The 22837-nt window shown below is 38.4% G+C and overlaps 1 protein-coding gene across 2 annotated transcripts in view; it reads left to right on the forward strand.

Moving 5' to 3' along the window:
- Nucleotides 1–4799: 4799 nt before the first annotated feature.
- The window catches only part of DARS1 (aspartyl-tRNA synthetase 1), a 65436-nt gene continuing 47398 nt past the window's right edge, over nucleotides 4800–22837 (forward strand). The window contains exons 1-3 of one of the 2 annotated variants that reach the window (XM_007452020.1): nucleotides 4800–4933; nucleotides 6942–6999; nucleotides 10791–10883. In XM_007452020.1, the coding sequence (XP_007452082.1) occupies nucleotides 4868–4933; nucleotides 6942–6999; nucleotides 10791–10883 (217 nt within the window). In that variant the 5' untranslated portion in view covers nucleotides 4800–4867. The remainder of the gene's footprint in view (nucleotides 4934–6941; nucleotides 7000–10790; nucleotides 10884–22837) is intronic. The other variant, XM_007452021.1, reaches the window with a different exon arrangement.

Here is a 22837-nt window from a genome sequence, read left to right on the forward strand (position 1 = left end):
TCATATTGCAGAAAGCTAACAGGAAAACTCTTCAGTCTGCTTCCCCTGTCCCCAGCTAGGACAGTAAATCATAAAGAGTATCACATCCCCAGGGGGAATGGAAGTCTCTGAGTGCAACCCTTGAAGACCTGATAGCTGACAGTCCCCATCATATTCCTGTTTTCACCAGTCTGGCTCTGGCAAAAAGCAGACCAATCCAGGAGGTTGACAGTTGACTACTGCAAATTCAACCAAGTCGTAGCTTTAGTTGCAGTTGTACCTTCACTAGAGCAGATTCACAAGACCTCATGGTATGTGGCCACTGATCTGGCAAATTTTTCGCTCCCATCACCATCAGGAAGGAGAGCCAGAAGCAAGAGTATTGTCCCAGGGCTATGTCCTAAATAAGAATAATCAAGGTAAGGGGATCAAGGTAAGGATCCTCACATAGAGGCTTCACGGGCAATGGAAAGATGGAAAGTTAAGATTCCAACTCTAGCTAAGGGACACTATATGGGATTTTTACTCAAATTTCTGACCATCAGTTCATATATTAGGACTATACCTAATGGAGGGAATAAAAGCTTTAAAAAAAATCCCAAGATGGAACAGCTTCATAAACCACATTCTACGTTGGAATCTCATGAGTATGATAGAATGTTTCCTTGATCACAAAGACTCAGTGTTGCTCCCTGAGGAATGAGTAAATTATCCTGCCCTGTTGAACTCAACAATGGCCATGTGACTTGGGTGGCCAATGAAATAGGAGTAGAATGTGAAATATGTCACTTTCAGGCAGCCACTTTAAGAGCTAGGTTCTCTTTTACCTGCCTCTGTGATCACGGAAGCATGTGTCAAGATGGAGCATCTATCAACCTAGATCCCTAAGTGACTACAGGAGCACAGCCCCTTTGCTAACCTACTACAGACATAACATGAGCAATAAATAGGTTTTGTTTTAAGTTACTGAGATTTGGGCATCAGTCTGTTAGTAACTAACACAGCATGTCTAAGCAATCCTGACCAGATAAGAGGAGGCTCTCCCTTAGAGTCTGCTTATCTGCCCAAAGCCCAGATATTCTTGGCCTTTGCAGTGGACATTTGTAGTTGCCTTTCCAGGATCCATTTCCCTGTCCCATAGCTTCTGACAGTGGTTTCCACACGATTCCAGTAAAGCTGACTCTGTCCCAAGCTCCACGGGAAATTCTACCTAGGCTAAACCAATCAGAACATTCCATTTCCCTGACCATAAGGATTAGGTCAGTAGTGGACATGTGCCCTTAACTGGCCCAGTCAAAGTGAGTCTTAGGGCTCTTTCTGGGAATGCACATACTTACCAATATTACAATGATTTTCACATTTCTTTATCATTAGTTACACACTGTCTGACTAAGTGGAATACGTATTATTGAGAACCAGGATCCTAATTTATCTTTTTATTGCCAGAACCTGGCATAATGGTTGGCACAAAGTAGATGCTTATAAATAATCATTGATCAATTAAAAGGGGAATAAAATTTACTCCTTTTCTTTTAACTTCACTCCTCAAATTTCAGGGCCACCTATCTAACTGCATAGCCACATTCAACTATTTGCATCTCTGTCCTTTCCTCCATCCTGATTTAAGAATAAATGATATGCCCAATGTTGGTCTTTCAAAAACCTACAGGGGGCTTCCCTGGTGGCGCAGTGGTTGGGAGTCCGCCTGCCGATGCAGGGGACATGGGTTCGTGCCCCGGTCTGGGAAGATCCCACATGCCGTGGAGCGGCTGGGCCCGTGAGCCATGGCTGCTGAGTCCGCGCTCCACAACGGGAGAGGCCACAACAGTGAGAGGCCCGCATATCAAAAAAAACAAAAAAAAACAAAAAAAACCCTACAGGTAAAAATTTCCTTCTCATTTGCCTGGGATATGTATGGCATTTGTATGGCTACTCGGGCCAGATCTGTTCTGGGCTCCCTTCTGCTGAGCAGTGTCAGCACCAAAATCCCCACACGGACTGAAGTAACTGTCTGCCTCTTTGGGACTGTACCATACCGGCCACGTGCTACTTCAGAAGTCTCAGTTCCACTACCAGTTCATGCGTTCTTCCTAAATCGGTCCTTAAAATGCCCAGAAATAATACCAAATACCAAACAACCTCCAGGATGATTCTAACCTTTCCCGTTCTCCTCAAATCACCAACCTCCCTTTTCTCCCTCCCCTCAAACCCCTAACCCCAACATTCATAACTTAGCCTCCTCCAGGGAAAACAGAAGTCATCACATGGGAGTTCTCTCATTTTCCTAAAAACAAGTATCTACAATATCCTATGCTCACCTCCAGTTGTGATAGAGGAAGCATCCCTCCTCCCCTTGTCCCACCTCCTATGTTTTGAATCCTATCTCTCCCTTATAAAAAAAAACTTACACCATCTCTCAATCCTTCTCTCTCACATATTCATCTACTTTTTCATGAATCCTTCCCATTAGTTTTTTAAGATTTTTTTTTGATGTGGACCATTTTTAAAGTCTTTATTGAATTTGTTACGATATTGCTTCTGTTTTACGTTTTGTTTTTTGTTTTTGTTTTTTTTGGCCCCGAGGCATGTGGGATCCTATCTCCCTGACCAGGGATTGAACCCGCACCACCTGCATTGGAAGGAGAGGTCTTAACCACCGCACCTCCAGGGAAGTCCCCCCATTAGTTGTTTTGTTTCGTTTGTTTTGTTTTGTTTTTTGCGGTACGCGGGCCTCTCACTGTTGTGGCCTCTCCCGTTGTGGAGCACAGGCTCCCGACGCACAGGCTCAGCGGCCATGGCTCACGGGCCCAGGCGCTCCGCGGCATGTGGGATCCTCCCGGACCGGGGCCCAACCCCGCATCTCCTGCATTGGGGGGCGGACTTTTAACCCCTGCGGCCCCAGGGAAGCCCCGCCCCCCCCCCATTAGTTTTTAAATGCACTCAAGTCTTCTCTTTCAAAAAGCTTCACTTGACTTATTCCCCATTAGCTACAACCTATATTTTTCCTTCCCCTCTCATCCAATCTTCTCTTTATCTCCTGAAGAGAGGAAAAGCAGTGAGGTATAGTGGTTAAGAACATGGATCCTGGCACCACACTACTTGATTTGAAACACATTGTTTAATGGCTCTGCGACCATGGGCAAGTTACTTCACCTCCCTCTGCCTCAATTTCCCCATATGCAAAAAGATTATAATATCATCTCTCTGGTGTAAGCATTAAATGAGTTAGTATTGATATATGTCAAACACCGACAACAGTGCTTGGCACACAGTAAGCACTATATAAAGGTTTGCTATAATCCTTTTACTTTTATTTCTTCACTTTCACTCTTTAGCCCATTCTGATCCCATCACTTCACCATGAAGTGTTTACTAAGAACACCAATGACCTCTATGTTGCTAAATCGAACAACTATTTTTCAGTCATCATCTTACTTGAGGTCTAGGCAGCAGTTGACAATGTTAACACTCTCTTCTTAGAACATTCTCTTTCCTAGTCCAGGGCTTCAACTACCACCTACCTGCCAGTGTCTTGCCCATCTTTATCTGGAACCCAGACCTCTCTTCTATGCTCCAGATCCCACAAAGCCAGAGGTCACCTGGATATTCTCCCTTTGAAGGTCTCAAGGGCATCTCATGTGCACTACATCCAAAACTGAGCCATGGCCTTTCTCTCCCTAACTCCCTCTGGCTTAAATATTCTTTAGGCCCCTCTTCATTTGGCTGACCCCTACTCCTACTTTAGAGTTTAAATGAAGTGTCACTTCCTCAGAGAAGCCTGAGGTGAAAGCCCTAAAAGAAACTTTCATAGCACTTGGTACCTCTACTTCATACCTGCAATTAGATGATAAGCTACACGAGTGCAGGGACCATGCCTGTCTTCTCACTACTGTATCCCAGGACCTGAATGCAGTAGCCTCCAGAGCCCTTTCATTTGCACTAGGCTCTATCTGCACTCCTGAACAAGTATAAACTGTGCCACTTTGTGCCAGGCTAAGACTACTAGTACAGTTAAAACTTGACAAAGTGCAAAGAAGCATAGCAGAGGAAATAGTATTTAACCAAGCCCCCAAATTACTTTCAGTTGCAATAAGAGGCTCATGGATGGCAATTTTTTTTTTAAGCCTAACTTGGGGAGATTCATCCATTGGGCAACCAACATTTTGCATCGCCTCTAACAGTGCAACAAGTCCAGGCAATCAGAGCAATTATGTGTGGGTTTCCGCCATTGTGTTTACACCTCACTATCACTTGGGTACCAGTACCCAAACCTACCTTAGCAAGCCAACTGCCTATAACTCAGCACTCCTGTGTCCCAGTACATAGCAGCTTTTTGCGACGAGGTCCGCCATGAGTCCAGGCAGCTACACTGTCACTGGGGAGTCTTGAAGGCAGAGAAGTTCAAGGGAGGAAAAGTCGAGTTCTGAGCATGGGTGGATGTTTTAGTGAACAGACCGCTCTTAAAGCGCGGAGGAGTAAATAATAGGGCTGAAAGACAACACAGTAGACTTCGCAGGTGTGACAGGGCTGAAAAGTGAAGGCGCGCAAGGGCGCGCCTGCTGGTACACTGGGACCCGTTCTCTCAGAGTCAATCCCGCGAGACTATAATTCCCGGGGATTCCCTCTAACTCCAGGCAAACGCCCGTAGGGGCGGGGAAAGAAGAGAGGTCGGCGCGCAGCCGTCCGCTTTACAGCACTCCGGGATCTCGAGAGAACTGCGGTTCTCGCGATCTTTCCGGAGCCGACCCTCCACGAGGATTCCTTGTGCGTGTGCTGTAACGGGAGGGCAGGGAGGGTTTTGACTCTACGGGAGGGAGAATCCCCTTTGGCCTGCCCTACGGAAGCCTGCGAGGGAGTGCGGCGTTCGCTGCGTAGTCCAGTTGCCCAGATGCCCAGCGCCAGCGCCTGCCGCAAGAGTCAGGAGAAGCCGCGGGAGATCATGGACGCGGCGGAAGTGGGTTTCCTCCTTCCTTGGGCCTGGGAGGACAGACCCCTGGGCCGGACCGCGCTGAGGGAGGGAGTATGGTGAGCGGGGCCCTAGCCTCTGGATCCCTGTCGGCACTTTGCGTGCAGGCCGCGAGCCTGGGATCCGGGCGCCCAGAGCCCTCACCGGGCCTCCAGGGCCCTTGTCCGAGCAGCGTGGCCAGACCCACTCCGGATCGCATTTCTCACTGGGGCGCCTGGGAGACCTGGCCTGCAGGAAGCGTGTCCCGGGACTGGGGGATCGGGGTGGCGCCGTGAAGTACCAACTGCCCCGAAAGTAGGAGCGGCGGGGTGACATTTAACCTCCCTGGGTTAGGCACGTCCTTCGCGTAATCCATCTCTTACCCGGAAATTTTTAATGTCCACTAGTAATCGATTTTTGCTCTGCCCTCGTGTTCCTAATGTTTTTCAAGTAATGACAGTACTTCGTAAAACGATCTGCCAGCATGTTTAATGACCATTTTCCATGTGACAGCTTTAAAGAACACTTGTCATTTTTATTTTCTTTCTTCCCCTAAGTAACCCAAGTAAGGCAGGTAGGGAAGTTTGCAGAGAATGCATTTGAAGTCTTTGAGATGATGTGACCCAAAGTCATCTATGTAATTCATAATACCCTGTGGTCCTTCAGTGCTTTTCGGAAATGGAAGTTTGAAACCATTCTACAAATTATGTGTGCTCTTAGTGAAATTGGGATCCCTACCTGGCTCCTTATTTTTCTTTTGAGGAAATATGAATTTGTGATAAAGTGCGTAAGGTCATTTTAAGAACATTAGTTGGAATAAGGGGTGCTGAAATATGAACAGTACTAATAAGCGACCCCCTTTTTTCTGTTCACGTGCTGTAACCTATTTATGCTGCCCTCCTGCTACACTGTGTGACTGTATCTTTCTGTTAGGGCTGGAGTTATCTTCGTCTTTAAGGTGTATTTTTTTTATTTCGCAAAAAAAAATGAAAAAACTGTTCATTAAACACCTTAACATGTTGTCTGGTTTGTTTTGGTGTAAACACAAAATCTAATATCCTCCAAATCTAAAGGAGAGGATTCCAACAAATAGCTGTAGTGACAGAAACTAACTGTTTCATCCACATCCTAAGTTACCTTGTAAATTTTAAGGAAACCATTTTTGTGTATTCTTGATCTAATTAGTTACATAAACCACCTTTGCAGATAGTGTAGGTCTATGTATAAGGTAGACATTGTGGCAGAGTTATGTAACTTTATAGCTAGAAGGATCTTAAGAGATCATTTTCTAGATAAAGTGAGATTAAAATAAAAGGCCACTTACCAATTTAATAAGTACAGTTTGTTAATAACAGTCTGGACTCTAGGTCTCCTTTTTCCTGTTCCTGACTTAAAATCTGTAACAAGAATTTTGGTGTCATACTGTCAGTGTTGAACCACTTACAACCTGATATCATGAAGATGGTTTTTAGAAACAGGAAGCTGGTGAATTTTTTTGATGATGTTTTACAAAAGGAAAGTTGTAGTTAGCTTATATCCAGCATCTCTCATTTCTAAAAACTGGGCATCTGGTACTCAGAAAGCTTACCCCTAAATGTTTGTTCTCTTTGAACATCTCTTCCTGTAATAGGAAGTTAATAAAACTGTGGTACCTCATCCTTCTCCCTTCACAGAGGAAATTTATAGCTCTGCTTTGAAGTAGTTTATAATCTCCTTTTTGAAAAAAGTAGTTGAGATGTGTTGTACATGTGTGTAAATTTTATTTGAGAGTGCTATTTTGTATGGTATATCGATCCAGGAGTGGTGATCTTCAAAACAAATTAACCAGAAGCTGGGTCTGTGGAGTGCATATGTAAATGCTATGACAGATTTCCACACTTTAAAACTACTACTATGAATTGATAAGATGGTCCTGAAAGTTTAAATGAATTCATCTATTTCTGTTATTTGTATTTCTGTGTTTACTATGCTATTAGTGTTTAAATAAAAAGTCATAATGTAAAAATGTTTCTTGTAGGATTATGCAAAAGAAAGATATGGAGTATCTTCAATGATACAATCACAAGAAAAACCAGGTTAGTAGTTATGTGATAAAAAAAGTGTTTTTTTCTTTTTAATTCCAGGAAAGTTCTTTATGAAGTTTTGAGTAAGGTTGACGTAACTGAAGGCATAGTTCTGAAAAGTTTAAATGGCAAGCATATGCCATAACCCTGCACAGACATTGTCAATTTAGGGTCCCTGATCTCGATAAGGAAGAAAATATGTTAAATCAGTATATTTTATTTTATTTTATTTATTTATTTATTTTTAGTGTATTTTAAATGGTAAATTATATTACAAAGGTATTCCTAGGTAGTCATGTAAAAGATTTGACTCTGGCCTAGGAGATAAAAGATAGTTAAATAGTAGCTGCCTTCATCATATGCAACCTTTTTTGCATGCTTTGTGAAGCTACCTCCTTTACTTTCCTCCTTGACTTTATTATATTTCTTTGAAATTGACTTGTTAATTGTTTCTCTCAGACCTGTAGGTTTTCTATTTGTAAACATTTGTCTTCCTTTTGTTTCTATTTTATATATGCGATTTCAACAAAGTTATCCTACTCAACTATTTAACAATCATTTTTCTTTTGTTAGACATCCCAAATTATGTCTTTCAAACTTTGGTACAACTGCAGACCTTTAAGCTCTGGCCCATTGGAAGCACTAAGTACTTCTAATTTAGATGCCTGCCTGTGAATTTTATGCTTTGAAAATAATATACCCCAAGTCAAATTTAATTGTTATTTTTGGATTTAATTTATTGCGTGATCACAAAACCACTTTTCCTTCCCAACTTTGTTGGAAAAGTGTGCAGTGAAAGGGCAAAATAGGTTGCTAAGAATAAACCATTTCGAAAGATAAAGATAGTGAAGTAAAGTAATTGAGTATAAAATGGGATACAAGCAATATAGTATAGGAGAGGACTACCCCTGCCAGAACAAGCAGGAGGGGTCATATGAGACTCTTTTTCGGCTTAACTGTCTTCCTGAACTGGACTTCCTTGATCTCTAATGCAAAAAAATCTTATTGGAATTTGTCTCTTACATAAGCCCCAGTCACCCTTTGCCATGATTACTATTCCTATTTAGCTAGCAAATCCAGAGCTTCTAGTTACAAGCTCTCCCCACCAAGAGGAGGATAAACTACCTACATAATCTGATTACATTAAATAACAGTAAAATTCTATGCTTGGTTTTACCTCTGTTAAAATCATAATACATTGTTCAACATAAAGTTTTCTTTCCTGTCTGCTTCCATTTCTCCACATTCTTTCATTCTAATACCAGTGACTTAACCGTGGAGGAGGTAGTAGTTTTTCAAACTGAAACCCTACTGCCACTGATCTTTGCCTCGGTCAGTCATACTGGTGGGAGTGTGACATGCGCCTCAGGTATGTGTGGATATGTTAAAGGTTGAGAACCCCTATGCTAATTAATTGGAATGACACATGAAAGAAGTGCCATTACTCTTTCTTTTCCAAAGTACTATTAAAATTACCATAATCGTGATGCTTATTTATAAGTCTATTCTTTTAGACTTAGGTTATTCTATTTTGTTTGGTTTTGAGTTTTGATTGCCTAGTAAGTCATTTGCTTTTTCAATCTTGGCATTTTCAGATCTGTCTTTTAAAATTGCTTTGTCTGTCTTTTCTCTTTCACACTTCGTTTTGTCTGAGTTCACACAGCAGACGTGGAAGTTGGCTTAACTCATAAGGTCCATGGACAGAGTTTTGCAGAAATCCTCTTGTGATGCCTAATGCTTCAAAATTTCTCATTCATTCTCTTTGCTTTTGGCGATGAGATCTATGGTATTCTGTAAATCAGGATCTCTCTAAGCTACATCTTCAAGAGACAAATTATAAATACATTTAGACAAAGTAGGTAAAATATAATTTGATTTCATTATAATATCCCCCACAAAGGTATTTTTAGTATTATAGTAACTAGGATTTACTACATGTCATACTGACAAATTTGGTTACAATTAGGCACCATAACCCTTAAGAATAGTGGTCTTGTATCATTCATGATGTTGTAGTATCATTTCTATTAAAATATTTTAAATTAATACTTAGATCTTTTTCTTTAATATTCAAATTATTGCATATTTAGAACAATAATAGAATCATTTCTGGATCATTTCTGGATCATGATTGCCTTGTATCACTATCTTCACATCATAGTTTTTTCACAGTTTTCCTGTTTGGGGGATGCTAGATAGATGTAGTACTTTGTTAGTAGCATTGGGGGGCATAATTGTTGGGGTTCACCGATAGCCAGAAGGGGAATTTATTGGTTCACGTACCTGTAGGAAACAAAGTGTGAGGTGGCATAAGGCATGATAGGATTTAGAGGTTTGAGCATTATCTGTGGGGCTTTCTGTCTACTTCTTGGCTTTGCATTCATTAGGCTGTTGACCTCATTCACTCATCCTGCAAATTCAGGTAGTAGGAAAGATGGTGGCTGCAGCCCTGGCTTACACCATCTCAGCTCAGCGACCCCAGGGAAGACAGATTCATTCCCATTATCTGTATATTAAGTACCAGAGAAGGACCTTGATTAGCTCAGTTTGAGTAACATGCCCTTCTCTGGGTGAGTCAGTGTGTCCTGGGAACGGGGTACTATGACTGTCCAGGCCTGCCAGAGAATTCCCCCATGTGGCTAGCTGACTTACACACTATGGCAGGCAAGCAAAAATACCACGTCCACTTAGGCACAGGCAGTTCAGCACAGGCTGTATTTGGCTTTATAAGTCATTGAAGTGTTCAGGAGATTTGCATTTTGGAATTATCTCTTTGACTCCAAAGTAGACTGAATTAGGGGGTCAGGGGATTGCCAGTTAGAAGGCTTTTGCTATAGTTTAGGCAAGATATAATAATAGTACTTTGCTTTGGAATGGTGGCAGTGAAGATGAAAGAGAATTGGATAGATTTTAGAGATATATTTAAGATGTACAATTCATAAAACTTGAGGCAGACTACATATGGAAGGTGAGAGAAGGTGTTAACCCTCATACAGTGTGAGTAGGAAGGTAAATTGGTGGAGCCACTATGGAAAATAGTATGGAGGTTCCTCAGAAAATTAAGAATTGAACTACCATATGATCCAGCAGTTCCACTTCTGGGTATTTATCTGAAGAATATGAAAACACTAATTTGAAAATATATGTGTACCCTTATGTTCACTGCAGCATTATTTACAATAGCCAAAATATAAAAACAACCTAGGTGCCTATCAACAGATTAATAGATATAGAAGATGTGGTCTATATATTTAATGGAGTACTACTCAGCCATAAAAAAAAAATGAAACCTTGCCATTCACAACAACATGGATGGACCTTAAGGGTATAATGCTAAGTGAAATAAGTCAGATAGAGAAAGATAAATACTGTATGATTTCACTCATATTTGGAATGTAAAAGTAAGTAAGTAAATAAATAAATGAACAAACTAAACCAAACAACAAACACATAGATAAAGAGCAGAGTAGTCATTACCAGAGGGGAAGGAGCATGGGGGGAGGGTGAAATGGGTAACAGGGTCAACAGTATTGTAATGGATGGAAAGTAAACTTTTGGTGGTGAGCATGCTGTAGTGTATGTAGATGTTGAAATACAATGTTATAAACATGAAACTTATGTGATGTTATAAACCAATGTTATAAACCAATTAAAAAGAAAAGCAAAAGAAAAAAGTGTTGCTAGATATTGAGAATCCTTTAAGATAATACCAAGTACTATGCTAGCTATCAAATCAAAATAATTTTGATCTTGATCTCTTTGTAAATTCTGAATTACAAGATTGTTTCATTTATTTGCTGCAGATCGAGTTTTGGTTCGAATTAGTGACTTGACAGTACAAAGAGCTGATGAAGTTGTTTGGGTGCGTGCAAGGGTTCATACAAGCAGAGCTAAAGGTAAGATTGATTAAATGATTACAGCTTTTTTGGTAATCATTGAATTTTTTTGTTTTGCAAATTTCTCACAGATCAAAGTAAATCTTTAAAAACAAAACAAAAACACCTGTTTTCCTTCTTAAATCACTATAAACTATTAGTCCATGATTAGTTAATTTTAGGTTCTTATAAAACATCCTTAAAAACAATTTAGCCTTAAAACTCAGATGAAATCTAAGACTCTAAGGTACTTTTCTAGCACCTCTCAAAAGTTTAATTTTTTGAAGTAAAGAGTGTTTTTGAGAAGTTTTTCATTTGTTAATATTCTTACATTTGTAATATTTAGATAGGGAGAGAGAAGAAAGATAAGGCTAAGACTGGGTTGTTTAGTACTCACTGGCTACATTTAGCTATTTAAATTTAAATTAAAATTCTATAGCTCAGTCACCAGCTGTATTTTGAGTGCTGGTGGCTCCCGTATTGGACAGACAGGACAAATAAAAAATTTTTTTTTTTTGGTGGTATGCAGGCCTCTCACTGCTGTGGCCTCTCCCATTGCGGAGCACAGGCTCCAGACGCGCAGGCCCAGCGGCCATGGCTCACAGGCCCAGCCGCTCCGCGGCATGTGGGATCCTCCTGGACCGGGGCACGAACCCATGTCCCCTGCATCGGCAGGCGGACCCTCAACCACTGTGCCACCAGAGAAGCCCACAAAATATTTTTGTCATTGTAGAAAGTTCTCTTGGACAGTACTAAGAATTTAGCATTAACTGCAAAGAAGAAATATTAGGGAGTTTAGGCAAACCTCAGTTCCTTATGGAAAATTGTCCTAGCCTAGTGTTCCAAATTGTCTGAAAGTATTATTGACACTTATATTGGTTTATAACTTTATACTTTTCACACAGTTTTTCACACTTGATCATCCCCACAAATTTGTGAAGTAGGCAGAATAGGCACTGTTATTCCACTTTATAAATGAGGAGACTAAGGCTCAGAATGATAAAGCTCCTTGCCCAAATTCTCATAGTAATTGGTGGAATATGAAAAGAATTCAGAAGCTTTTTAGGACACCTTCTGTCTCCCTAGCAGAGTTAATTACTTCTGTACTATTTAATACATTCTGTGGTACAGCATTTCTTACTTTGTGTTTTAACATATTTATTATAGAATTATAATACAGGCCCATTATTTTTTAAATTCCAACAGTTTATACATATATATCTTACTCTCTCAGGATCACTACTATTAAGAGTTTATCGGGAGTTCCCTGGCAGTCCAGTGGTTAGGACTCTGCACTTTTACTTTTTTCTTCTCTTTCTTTCTTCTCTTTCTTTCTTTCTTTCTATCCTTTCTTTCTTTCCTTTCTTTCTTTCTTTCCTTCCTTCCTTCCTTTCTTTCTTTTCTTCCTTTTCTTTCTTTCTTTCTTTTTTCATGCATGCATGCATGCTGTGCCAGTTCTTAGTTGCAGCACATGGGATCTTTGTTGCCATGTGGGATCTTTTAGTTGCAGCATGTGGGATCTAGTTCCCTGACCAGGGATTGAACCTGGGCCCTCTGCATTGGGAGCACAGAGTCTTAACCACTGGACCACTGGGGAAGTCCCAGGACTCTGCACTTTCACTGCCAAGGGCCCAGGTTCAATCCCTGGTCGGGGAACTAAGATCCCACAGGCCACATGGTGTGGCAAAAAAAAAAAAAGAGTTTATCTGTTCTTCCAGTATCCTCCCCCAAATAGATGAATACTGTTGGACTTTGAGAAGAATGCTAGTAGAATTTTAACTTTTTAAAAACTGTTGATTTGCCTTCCTGAAAAGTTGGGCCATTTATTTGAGCAATAGATAATCACATTGTACTGTAATCCTTCATTTACTTGTCTTTCCCCCATTGGATTAGGAACCTTCGTTCTCTCCAAACTGGCACCTTGTTTCCTAAACATAGTTATTTAGCAAATTAAAAGATAGAACGCACGCTACATGTAAGCCTGAACCAAAAATACTTCCCTTCACACTCATCCAAAAAATGGAACAGTTTGAATATGAGTAAGGACAACTGCAGTGCGTTGAAACACATCAGATATGTTTAAATCCGTAAGTTTATGATAATGCTAAGGCAAACAGACAGAAAACCTAGTTGGTCATCAATGGAACAAGGTCATTATTTTCAAATCTGGTAAATACTAAACTGGAAGTATCATTTCTGTATGAATTGTATATCACTGGCTAACCAAATGGTAGATACGGGGAAGTGTCTCTTTAGAGAAGTGTCCAGCTAATAAAATGAAGAATATTGAAACATCATCATTTTGCCCCCAGTGAATTATTTAGACATTGATCATCGGTGATTGTTAATGACATAATAGAGAGACAACCAGAAATATTTGATGTCTATTTATGAAAGAACACAACACTACCCAATGAAGTCGTCTTGCCCAAAAAATTGTTCCTGAATCTCATTAAGCCTTTAGCAATAACCAGCAACTTACAAGACAAAGGAACATGTTAAATGACAATGGAGGTGCAATCAGCACAGTCTAGTAGTAAACTACTGGGCAAAAACGACCTGGTCTCTTCAAGAAGTAAATTGAAAGGGAAGGGGGTACCTATGGATTAAAACAGATTTAAGATGTCTCTCAACCAATCACTTATTTGGATCCTAATTTAAATCTACAGTAAAAAAAAAAAAAAAAAGACACTGAGACTTGGATATTTGAACATTGACTGGATATTTGGTGTTTAAAAATTTTTTTTTTCAGTTGAAATAATAGTACTGTTGTAACATTATTTTTAAAAAGATCTTCTTTCTTAGGGATCCTTACTGAATTATGTATGGATGAAATAATAGAGGGTTTGCAGGGGTTTGCTTCAAAATAGTACAGGAATTGAGGGCTAAGTGGATTGGGGCAGAAGTTGAGGAATGAGTGGATTGGAGCAAAGCTGAAACAAGAATAGCCATGAATTGATAACTGTTGAGGTACGTGAGGATTGTAGGTAGGTGTTGATATCATTTACAAATAATGATCATTTTGTCCTTTTCTTTCAAATGTTTATCTTATTTCTTGTTTCTCTGCAATATTCAGTGGATTCTCCAGTATTGCAGGAATTCTCACAATGAAGAATTTTTTAAACAGTGGAGATATAAATTCGTGCTGAGTTATTTCATGACTTTAGGTGTTCTGCATAAAATGTCATTACAAAACAATGCCAAAGTTTAAAAACTAGGTCAAAAGAAGTTTTCTTCTAGTCCAAGTTTTCTGTTATCAGAAGTAGGTATTAAATTTTATCAGAGCTTTTCCAGAAATTATTTCCCTCAAAATACTGTGCTGAGTTATTTTGACTTTAGGTGTTCTGCATAAAATGTCATTACAAAACAATGCCAAAGTTTAAAAACTAGGTCAAAAGAAGTTTTCTTCTAGTCCAAGTTTTCTGTTATCAGAAGTAGGTATTAAATTTTATCAGAGCTTTTCCAGAAATTATTTCCCTCAAAATACTGTGCTGAATATATTTATACAGAGATTCATTATACTATTCTCTTTGCTTTTGTGTTCGTTTGAAATTTTCCACATAATAAAAAATTTACAATACAGTTGATCTTCATTATTCACGGATTGTATATTTGCAAATTCACCTACTTGCTAACATGTATTTGTAACCCCAAAGTCAGTACTTGCAGTGATTTCACTGTCATTCACAGACATGCCAGACATTCGCATGAGCAGAGTGGTAAGAAATTTGAGTCTCCCAGTGCACACATTTTCAGCTGAGGTTAAAAACAATGAAGCTCTGCCTTGTATCAGCTCTCATAAACAAGTGTCCTTTTCACAGTCTATTTAATGCTACGTTCTTCACAGCCTTGTGCTTTTTGTTGGTGATTTGACTGTTTAAAATGGCCCCCAAGCATAGTGCTGAAGTGTTTTCTGGTGTTCCTAAATGCAAGAGAGTCATAATATGCATTATGGAGAAAATACTAGTTGTTAGCTAAGTTTTGTCCAAGCATGAGTTATAGTGCTGTTGGCTGTGAGTTCTATGTTAATGAATCAACTATATATATTTTAAATAAGGTGTCTTTAAACAGAAATACATACAGAACAAATTTGTGTATTGATGGACTGATGAAAATATTGTAACCAGACATTCACAGAAACCTCACCCTATATTTCCCCTAGGAGCAATGGCTCAATATTTGCTAATTTATTGTTCTGGTGACTTTATAAAACATAACTACCACAAATAGCAATAATCAACTGTATGTAATTCTATTGGTTTACAATAATGGATTTATTAACATTGAACCATTTTTGGATTCTTAGAATAAACTGAATTTGGTAAAGGTGTGGGTAGTATTCTTTTAGCTAAGTTTCAATAATATGTTTTTTTGGAATTTTGCATTAATCTGGTTTTCATAATTTTTACTTGGAAAATCCTACTTTGTTTTTAAGTTTGTATGAATGTGTATGTGTGTTTAAGTTGTAAGTTACCCAAGAAATACAAAGTATTTTCACGTGAATTTTTCAGAGTACAGAAATTATATTCCTTTTTCTTCTCTACTGCCTATCTTTTGCCCCAGCCTTTTCTATTAATTCTTAATAATTTGTTCATTGTCTTTCCAAAAATCTTTCTTTTTAATGCACATATGTGCACACACACACACACACACACACACACACAAATACATGTTTTTTGTTTTGTATGTTTTGTCTTATTTTATGTAGATGATACCGTATTTTTACATGTTATCCTGCAACTTTTTTTATTTTCAATTAACAGTGTTTCTTGGAGATACTTCCATGATATTAGTTATAGATCTACATAAGGCAGTATTTCTCTAGGATAGACATCTAGAAGTGAAATTGCTGGGTTGAAGGGTAGGCATACGCATATTAAAATTTTCCAATACCAGATTACCCTCCAAAAAAGCTATACTCAGTGATACTCCCACAAGTATGTGACAGTACCACTTTCTCCACATTCTTGCCAGTAATGATTGTCAATGTGTTTTATTTCTGCCAAAGAAGATTATCTGAAAAAATGAATAAAATCTTTGAATTTGCAGAACCCTGATTGCTGCTACTCCCTTCTTCCTTACATGGAAAAAATTATACCAATAAATATGACTTATTTGGAATCATTCTTGTGTTCTAACTCCAGAAGTAGTATCACATTAAAACTGGACTTGGACAGACAACCTATGCTGGCAATTTCAAGTAAAGCAAAGTTCTGAAAAAACCATGAATAAGGAAATGAAAGTGTCAAAATCATAGTGTCAAAAGTATGACAACTAGAATCCTGTTAAGCAAAAAAAACAAAACCTAGTCTGTTTATATAACAAATATCTGTATATTTCTCCTCAAATTAAGGGCAGTGTTTTACACATTCTTAAAGATTAAAAATCAGATTTCTTACAATAGGTTTATGCTTCACACCCATAAAATCAAGAGTTTTATATAGGAGCAAGGAGAAATTTTTAACTCTTAATGATACACTTAACATTAGTTTCTTTCGATTGTGAAAGCTTATGAGCATATTGAAAAAGTAATTGAAATATCTACGGTTCCTTTCAAATTTTATACATACTACATGGAAGTCATTGGAACAAGATAATTCTATTTCAATATTATTCTTCCTAAAAACTTAACATATACTTCCAAAATAGCTACTTTATTTAGGTAGTTAGATAGTTTAGGATTTTTAATACCAAAGGTCAGAACATCAACTTATAGCCATACAAGAATATTTCAGGGAAAATAACAAATGGAAACTACTTTAAAACATTTAGGTCTTTGCTGTTTATTCCATAACTGATTAACATAAGCGATGAAGGAAAATGTTAATCTTGAAGGAAAATGTTATTAGGAAGTGAAGGTACATTATCTAAATAATAAATTCAGGAGCTTGGCAAGCTAAAAGACAGTAGGAAGAGATAAAAACATAAGATTGCCTCACATCTTTGATAACTAGTTCTCCCACCAAGGATTACTGCCTTACTGAGCCATCACCAGAATGGAGATGAGAGTAAACTTTTTTGTCCTGGCAACCTACCATGTTTGTTCTTCAGATTAGAAATAAAGATTGCACCTGGTGCTGTAAAGGAAGGTTTCCAACTTTACATTTTTCTAAAACAGACCTCTTGCGTAAATTTAAGAAATAAACTGCCTCTTTAAAAACTTGACTCAAAATGCAACACAAATTTTTAACTGCTAAGGATTTAAATTTAAAATACCTAAAAGCAGTGAATTCATTCAGCTGTTTTGAACATTGAGTTTCATTTCTTTTCTATAAACTTTCTCCTGATTGGGGAGTTCCATGAAGAAAGATGAATAATACGTAGCAGTTGATTAATGTGTCTTATAAAGTTCCTTTACTAACTTAAGCAATGAGAACTCTTTGCTAAACTGAGAAATTACATAATTGCTTCTTAGAATAAAAAACAATATATAGCTATAGTAAAAATTAGCTTCCTATAGTATAGAAAGATATAAAATGAAAAATAGAGCTACAGTATGATCCAGCAATCCCACTCCTGGACATATATCCAGAAAAGATGAAAACTAATTCGTAAAGATACATGCACCCCAATGTTCATAGCAGTACTGTTTACAGTAGCCAAGACATGGAAGCAATGTAAGTGTCCATCAGCAGATGAATGGATAAAGAAGACGTGCCAATACATATATATATATATATATATATATATATCTCAATACATACACACACACACACACACACACACACACACACAATGAAATAGTACTCAGCCATAAAAAAAGAATAAAGTATTGCCATTTGCAGCAACATGGATGGGCCTAGAGGTTATCATACTAAGTGAAGTCAGACAGAGAAAGGCAGATATTATATCACTTATATGTGGAATCTTAAAAATAATACAAATGAATTTATTTATGAAACAGAAACAGACTCACAGACATAGAAAACAAACTTTACAGTTACTAAAGGGGAAATGAGAGGAGGGATAAATTAGGAGCATGGGATTAACAGATACACACTACTATATATAAAATAGATAAACAACAAGAATTTACTGTATAGCACAGGAAACAATAGTCAATATCTTGTATATAACCTGTAATGGAAAATAATCTGAAAATATATACATATAACTGAATCAGTTTGCTGTACACCTGAAATTAATACAGTGTTGTAAATCAACTATGCTTCAATTTAAAAAAAAAGAGGACAAATAGAAGTCTCACAAATCTAGCTCGTCTGTCAGATCACAATCTGTTTCCCCCCAAAATAGCCACTGTTGTTTCTTGTGTATTCTTTCAGGAAAAAAGTGCATTTACAAATATGAGCATATCCTTTGTTTTTTAAATTTACATAAAAGGGATCTCACACACACTCACACACACACACACACACACACACACACACACACACATTGCCCCTTGTTATCACTCACCAATGTCTGTAAGAAAATGCCTTGCAAGACATTGAACCAAGCAGATCATGCATTGCAGTGTATCACCGACCAGAGACAAAGAAAGAACAATTTTGTTTACTAACACCTTTCAAGAACTTGGTGTCAAAAATACTTGATAAGAGGTAGTCTGAGTGGACAGCTCTGTTTACCAGGAAACCAGTACTGATTTTTTCAGTCTTTTAAAAATCCTTCTGAGTGTACCATCGAGGTTCTAGTATTTATTTATTTATTCTGAATAAATTTATTTATTTTTGGCTGTGTTGGATCTTCATTGCTGCGCACAGGCTTTCTCTAGTTGTGGTGAGCGGGGGCTACTCACTGCGGTGGCTTCTCTTGTTGCGGAGCACCAGCTCTAGGTGCACGGGCTCTAGAGCACAGGCTCAGTAGTTGTGGCATACGGGCTTAGTTGCTCCACGGCATCTTCCCAGACTAGGGCTCAGACCCATGTCCCCTGCATTGGCAGGCGGATTCTTAATCACTGTGCCACCAGGGAAATCTCAAGATTCTAGTATTTAGAAGTGCTTTGAACACAGAAAACTTGGGACCATAGCATTAGAGTCACATGTAGATCTGTTGCAGTAGTGAAGACTACATAATAGAACCTCAGTTCTTTTATTTAAATAGTGCTTTTATGAACATCTTTGTCACTAAGACTTTCCATACTTAATTTCCTTAACATATATTCTAAGAAATGTATTTCTTGAATCAGAGAACATTTTAAGCCCATTTTTAATGCCCACTGCCAAATTGATCTCTGAAAGCATTGTACAAGTTTACCTTGTTATCAACAAGTTACGAAGGAACGGTTTTCACTTAATTCTCCCAAGCATTGTATGGTATTGTATATTTTTAAATCTTTACTAGTATGAGCGGTATAATGTGTCATCATCATTGTTTGCTTCAACTTGCATTACTTTCGTTTCCAGTAATATTTTTCTCCTTATGTTTACTTACTAGGTTTTTTTCTTTTTCTTTTTCTTTTAGAGTATTTGTTCTAGTCCATTACCCATTTATCTATTGGGATCTCAGTGTTCTTTACTCATACATCTTTAAGATCTTTATGTATTAAAGATATTAACTCATATAGGTTATGTGTCATTCAGCAATTATATATATTTTTTCCAGAGTGGTTTTTTTGCTCTACAGACGTTCTATAATTTTGAAACTTAGAAAGTCCTCCCCTTTTCTATTGTACGGTTTGATATTCAGTTCCAGTTTTTACTCAGTTTTGTAGTTTATCTCCTGAATGCCATCTAGAATTAGAATCTCTTTACTCTAATAGGGTCTGTTCTCACTTCTTTCTTATGCTGCATTAATCTGGCTGTTTCTGTACATTTTTACTTACTGTAGGTTTATAATATAATATGCTGAGGTCTCACCTCTCCACCCTTTTCCTCCCATCTATTAGCTTTTTTAAAAAATAAGGTTTAATTTTTAGAATTACATACAATAAACACATTAAACATTAAAAGAGAACAGTGAACATTCTTTACTTTACCCATCACCATTGATTTCATGACTTCTTTTCCCTAGCAGGCATGTCAGATCTTAGGAGTGCATTTGCTCCTATGTTTAGCCTCTTGAACTTCCCAGGTTCTACTCACTGCTTGTGTTGAATCTGGAACATGGCCATGATTTTCTTTCAACCCTTACGTTTCTTTTGTACCTACCTCTTTGATTGTATTGTTCTCTTAAAAAATAGTTTTTTCTGATTCGGAAAGTAGTACATGGTTATTGTAGAATGTTCAGAAAATATGAAGAACAGAATAATTCCCTGTGATTTCCCCATCCATTAGTAGCCACATTTTGGTGTTTTTCTTCCTATACCATCAACTTCACATTTTGATGGTTTTTTCTTACACAGTCAATTTTAATATCTTTCTTACACAAAGTTATGATTGTACTCTTTGTATGGCTTTATCACTGTTTTCACGTAATAGTCTATCATGAGTGTCACAAATATTTACTTTGTGTTCCCAGCACCCACCATAATTTTTGGACATAGTAATTCAGCTGTGAAACAGAAATGGTCATCAGTCTTCAGATAAGTAGGTGGCAGTGGCAGTGGTACTATTAGTAATAGTAATAACGATTAATATTAATTAATAACAGTTAACATTAATTGGGTATCTGTCACAACTCTAAATTTATTACTTATATAATATTCAAGATTATAAATGAAAACTCAAGAAAATCCCATAAGTAATATACTGTTATTTTCTCCCATTTTGCAGATGAAGAACTGAGACATAATTAGTTTAATATTTTCCAATAGGCCCCTTCATAGGAAATGATAGGATATGATCCTATGTCTTTTGATTAAAAAGATTTTACTCTTTACCAAACCCTTACACTAAATGTCACCCCTTAGTGCTGACCTAAAGATATTTTACTGTGCTCACCCTTTATAAGTACTATAGAGCCCTCCATTCTCTCTCAAGGTCTTTGTGTAGCACTGGAGTTCATCACAAGATTGCTTTGTAGTGCAGCCAGGTCAGTGCTTCCTCTGTCTGCACTATTAGAGCAGCTAAAGTACTTACTAAATCATGCACGTTACCTTCCATTTCATGCTAACATTCTGTTCTAAGTGGGCTAATATCTGGCTGTGGTTTCAGTAGTTCTTGGGATAATGTCACTTGATTCATTTGCAGATTTCTCTATCCATTCAGCATCTTAAAATCCCTTTGAACTTGTTCAGTTCATGTAACTTTCTTTTTTAAGATTTTACTTAGCGACTGGATCATACTCCAAAGGAAAGGGAAAATAAAATCCATTTAGTGGTAAAAATATGTCAATCATATATGACTCGGAAGTCCATAGATTGTGTCTGTCTTGGCACTCTGCAACCTTTTTTTAACCTCACAGTTGCTCTCAGATTTGCATTTCAAAACTGTATGTTGAAAGTATTAACTATAAGTTTGCTTACATTTTTGCTTTTTTTTGGTGGGACCAGAGGAGGCAAAGCTAATTCTCAGTGTAAAAATAATTCTCAGTTTAGGGCTTCCCTGGTGGCGCAGTGCTTGAGAGTCCGCCTGCCGGTGCAGGAGACGCGGGTTCGTGCCCCGTTTCGGGAGGATCCCACATGCCGCGGAGCGGCTGGGCCCGTGAGCCATGGCCGCTGAGCCTGCGCGTCCGGAGCCTGTGCTCCGCAAATGGGAGAGGCCACAACAGTGAGAGGCCCGCATAACGCAAGAAAAAATAATAATAATAATAATAATTCTCAGTTTAAACAACAAAACCTTTTGACGTTTTGGGCTTCCCTGGTGGCGCAGTGGTTGAGAGTCCGCCTGCCGATGCAGGGGACACGGGTTCGTGCCCCGGTCCGGGGAGATCCCACATACCGCGGAGCAGCTGGGCCCGTGAGCCATGGCCGCTGAGCCTGCGCGTCCAGAGCCTGTGCTCCGCAGCGGGAGAGGCCACAACAGTGAGAGGCCCGCGTAGTGCAAACAAAAAAAAATAATAATAAATAAATAAATAAATAAACCTTTTGACGTTTTGAAAGACAATCTGATGAAAAAAGTGGTCTGGAAAAGATTTAACTTGTTTTATGAGGAAGTAGTTTCCTAAAACGTGATCAGAGACTTTTAAAAAGGATGTACTTTGGAGAAAAGACCTGTCACAAAGATGGTGAGTGACTGGATCTGTTATGAATATTATTTTTCAAAAGGTTAAGAATAAGGAATGACAGTTGCTTATGAAAGGAGGGGGAGTCAAGAGGCCCAGTATTATGTAGAAATAAAACTAGTTATAGGGCATAAAGAGAATGATCTTTTATAGAGAAAGTAAACTACTTGGAGTAGGGCTTCCCTGGTGGTGCAGTGGTTCAGAATCCACCTGCCGGTGCAGGGGACACGGGTTCGAGCCCTGGTCTGGGAAGATCCCACATGCTGCGGAGCAACTAAGCCTGTGTGCCACAACTACTGAGCCTGCGCTCTAGAGCCCACGAGCCACAACTACTGAGCCCGTGTGCCACAACTACCGAAGCCCACGTGCCTAGAGCCCGTGCTGCACAACAAGAGAAGCCACCACAATGAGAAGGCCGCGCACCGCAACGAAGAGTAGTCCGTGCTTGCTGCAACTAGAGAAAGCCCCTGTGCAGCAATGAAGACCCAATGCAGCCAAAAACAAAAAATTTTTTTAAATTAAAAAAAAAAAAAACTACTTGGAGTAAAAAAAAAAGTGGAACTATTATAAAGGATGAAGAATTAGGAAAACGATAAAGGAAAAATGAGAAAAATAGAACAGGAAATAAGCTAGCCTGTTATTCTAAATGCTCTTTGAAATGTACTTTGGTAGGAAATAAAATGAACCACCCCCGTAGAATGTTTATGTTCTTGTGACTAAGCACTTACTAGTACTTTTATGGTTGCATCATTGAGGCTCTTATGATGGTTAGCATAGTACCTTTGCCTGTAGAATATCCTAGCTATTGAATGAATGTTGAAAGTGATCTGAAGTTACTTGAAATTTGTTTAATAAGTCCACACAATGACAAAATAATTTTCTTGGCTGATAATATTTTTTGAAGTTGGTGCTTT

Source organism: Lipotes vexillifer, unplaced genomic scaffold (assembly GCF_000442215.2).
Source record: "Lipotes vexillifer unplaced genomic scaffold, Lipotes_vexillifer_v1.1 scaffold105, whole genome shotgun sequence".
NCBI classification, from domain to species: Eukaryota; Metazoa; Chordata; class Mammalia; order Artiodactyla; family Lipotidae; genus Lipotes; species Lipotes vexillifer.